Below are 3021 nucleotides of genomic sequence, written 5' to 3'. Positions count from 1 at the left end.
TTTTTAAAATTCTAGTGAGACTCCTCAGAATTTTTGTGAAAATTTTCTTAAAACCTCTACAATTTTTGAAAGTTATAATTAAACCTATAATAATTTTTGAAGATTCTCACTAAAATTTTTAAAGTTTTGTAAACTCCCCAAAATTTAATGTCAAGATCTGTTAAACCATCATCTTTCGGAAATGATAAGTAACAAAAAGAGAGCAGTGCAGAAATGAAAGTATTACATTATAGAGTCCAAGGTAAAGTTTGCATGAAAAAGAGACCTAAGTTTAACCGCAATTACGGGAAGAGTTGAGAAAAGAAGCAGTCTTGGTGATCTCCCGCAATGGCTTGTCAGTGTACCTCACCATGTTATAAACCCAAGCACCCGACACAGCTCCAATAATAGGTGAAGTAAGGTATACCCATATTCCCTTGTAATGATTCCATACTATTGCCGGTCCCAAGCTCCTTGCTGGGTTCATTGATGCTCCTGTAATTGGCCTGTCATTCGCAGAAACTTATGCTTACTTTCGCCTGGGCTTGTCCAAATTTAAACAATGTTCAAAAGGATTTGGGAAATATATATATATATTAAAATGGGTTTAGGGAAAAAAAATTGAAACTTCGCCAAAATATGTTGGGTCTAATATTTAAGGTTTGGATGAATTAATTATGTTATTTTTCTCTTTTTATTATAATATATCTTATAGAAATTAAATAAACGGTAATATTAAAATAGATGTTAAATTATTTATATTTGAAATTTTAATTAAAGAAAAGTATATAAAGTTACTAAATATTATAATATAACAAATATTATAATATAAAGTATATAATTTATATTTAAAAAATAAAGTTTTATATGCTAATTAAACATATATTGAATATTAATGAATAAAAAAATAATGGAATGGAGCCAAACACGTATATCTGTTGTATAAGATTTGGTTAGATTTTGAATCTAAGTAGGTAAGTAAAAAAAAGTAATACCCAGCAAACAGCACATTAAGCAGCACTGTAGCCCCAACGGCAAGTCCAGCAAGTTCACCAATCTGCATATTTTTGATAGAGCAGTGGATAAAAAGATCTGGAAGACTGATTTCACTGTCATTAACCTTTTATAGTTTAAATGGTTTGAATATATTAGGCAAATTAATCAATAGTATTACCAAATATTGTTGGATATAAAAGGAAAATGAGGTTTGCTCCTTAAACTTCACCAAATTCCTTTATTTTTAGGTTATTTGTGACTGGAAAGTATTATATGAAACTGACATATCATTTTATTTATATCCCTTTTTAATAAAATTTCAGTATTTTCATCCTAAATTTTAGTCGATGATATTGGATTTAATTTTTTTTCAAGATAAAATACTGAAATTTAAGATAAAAATATTGAAGTGACATGCTCTTATTGAAAGGAGATATTATTGAAAGGAATCCCAATTTCATATAATCTTTTTTTAATTATAACTTACAGCTCTGTTATCAGTGGCAACGCCAGATATAATGAACATGAGGTAGAAAGTGATGATGAACTCAATCACGAATGCTTGGAAATCCGACCCTTGCGGTGACGTTCCGGCGAAGACGTCGTGGGGTCCGCTAAACAGAAGACGAAGTGTTCCAGCTGCCATAGTTGATCCAAGAACTTGAGCTGATATATAAGCTGGAACCTATATTGAAAAGAATCAAATCAAATTAAAACCATTGGAAGCTCCACATACATATCAATAGCAGAACATTGCAGTGACCTGTTTGAGAGGGAATCTTTTGCAGGTAGCAAAAGCAATGGTGACTGCAGGATTGAAATGAGCACCGGAGATATGACCCACTGAATAAACCAACACCATGACGGCCAATCCCCAAACTATGGAAATCCCAGTCAGTGATACAACTTTCTCATTGTTTACATTCACCACCACTGATGCACAACCAGCAAATATCAAGAAATATGTGCCCAACACCTCAGCCATCAGCTGCAAATTTCAAACATAATCATAATTCATAATTATATGGGATTAAGATTACCGAGAACTTAAAAAAGAAGATATAATATGTTTATATAGTTACCTTCTGCATGAAGGGAACAGTGAAACCGACGTCGGAATCTTTGGTTTTGGAGGTTGATGGAGGCGGATTCTGATTGGCTTCCGCGTTCACATTCAAAACTACTCCATGATTTCCATTATTCTCAGCCATGATTGCTAACTTTTATGTAACAGGAAAATTAACATAACATTGAAAAAAAGGGGAAGAAACAGAGGAGACGGATTTTGCTTCTTGTGCTAGTTTTTGCTCCCCAACAACAATGAAGAAACGTGTTCCAAAAACCCAACAAACCAAAGGGTATTTAAAGGGCAACCTAGATTATCCAGAAAAAACAGGACTGGAAGAAAGACAAGTTGGGTTTTGTCTATTTAAAAAATAATAATTAATAAAAATGAAGAAAAAAAAGGCAAAATACTAAAAAAAGCCAATTCTTTTTTAAAATTTACTGAAATGGGCCCGATATTTTATTATTTACTAGAATGGACTCTTTTCCCTGAAATCGAGTCCACGTTAGCGCGATGTCAGGGTACGTGCCAGGAAATCGCGGCCACGTCAGCGCGCTTTGCTGACATGGCAATAAATCGCGTCCTCTGAAGCATGATTTGTGTCCACGTCAGCAAAGCGCGCTGACGTGGACGCGATTTCCTGGCACGTACCCTGACATCGCGCTGACGTGGACGCGATTTCACCGTGTCTCCCACGTTAGGGTTTTAGGATTTTTGGAGAAAAAAGTAAACAAATAAGTGATTAGGGTTAAGGGTTTCATAATTAAATTAATTAAAATTTATTCAAAATTGAATTACGTTTCGTGTTTATGGGGTTTTAAGATAAAATCAAAGCTGGATGATTTATCAGAAGGATTTTTGAAGTCGCGCCCACGTGTACGCGCTTTTGCTACAATAGGTCCTGGAAAAATAATTTTGACTTAACGTTTCTTAGCAAATAGTTTAAAAAATGCTTCAAGCAGGATGCTTTGTGAGAAAAA

General features: G+C 33.8%; 1 protein-coding gene across 1 annotated transcript; it reads right to left on the bottom strand.

The window, feature by feature from the left end:
- Positions 1 to 206: 206 nt before the first annotated feature.
- On the bottom strand, positions 207 to 2313 carry LOC107900373 (aquaporin NIP1-2). The gene is made up of 5 exons (XM_016825995.2): positions 2058 to 2313; positions 1739 to 1963; positions 1463 to 1660; positions 975 to 1036; positions 207 to 485 (listed from the first exon to the last, which is right to left on the bottom strand). Exons 1-5 carry the CDS (start codon positions 2184 to 2186, stop codon positions 272 to 274), a joined length of 828 nt encoding a protein of 275 aa, XP_016681484.1. The 5' UTR covers positions 2187 to 2313; the 3' UTR covers positions 207 to 271.
- Positions 2314 to 3021: the final 708 nt, after the last annotated feature.

The sequence above is a fragment of the Gossypium hirsutum genome, chromosome D06 (assembly GCF_007990345.1).
Source record: "Gossypium hirsutum isolate 1008001.06 chromosome D06, Gossypium_hirsutum_v2.1, whole genome shotgun sequence".
NCBI classification, from domain to species: domain Eukaryota; kingdom Viridiplantae; phylum Streptophyta; class Magnoliopsida; order Malvales; family Malvaceae; genus Gossypium; species Gossypium hirsutum.
This window is presented reverse-complemented; position numbering and strand designations above follow the sequence as displayed.

Coding starts and splice junctions, on each gene's coding strand:
- LOC107900373 (XM_016825995.2), bottom strand. CDS start 2,186: ATGGCTGAGAATAATGGAAATCATGGAGTAGTTTTGAATGTGAACGCG. Junction 1,037..1,462: donor TTGCCACTGATAACAGAGCT/GTAAGTTATAAT, acceptor AAAAATATGCAG/ATTGGTGAACTTGCTGGACT. Junction 486..974: donor CTTAATGTGCTGTTTGCTGG/GTATTACTTTTT, acceptor TGCGAATGACAG/GCCAATTACAGGAGCATCAA.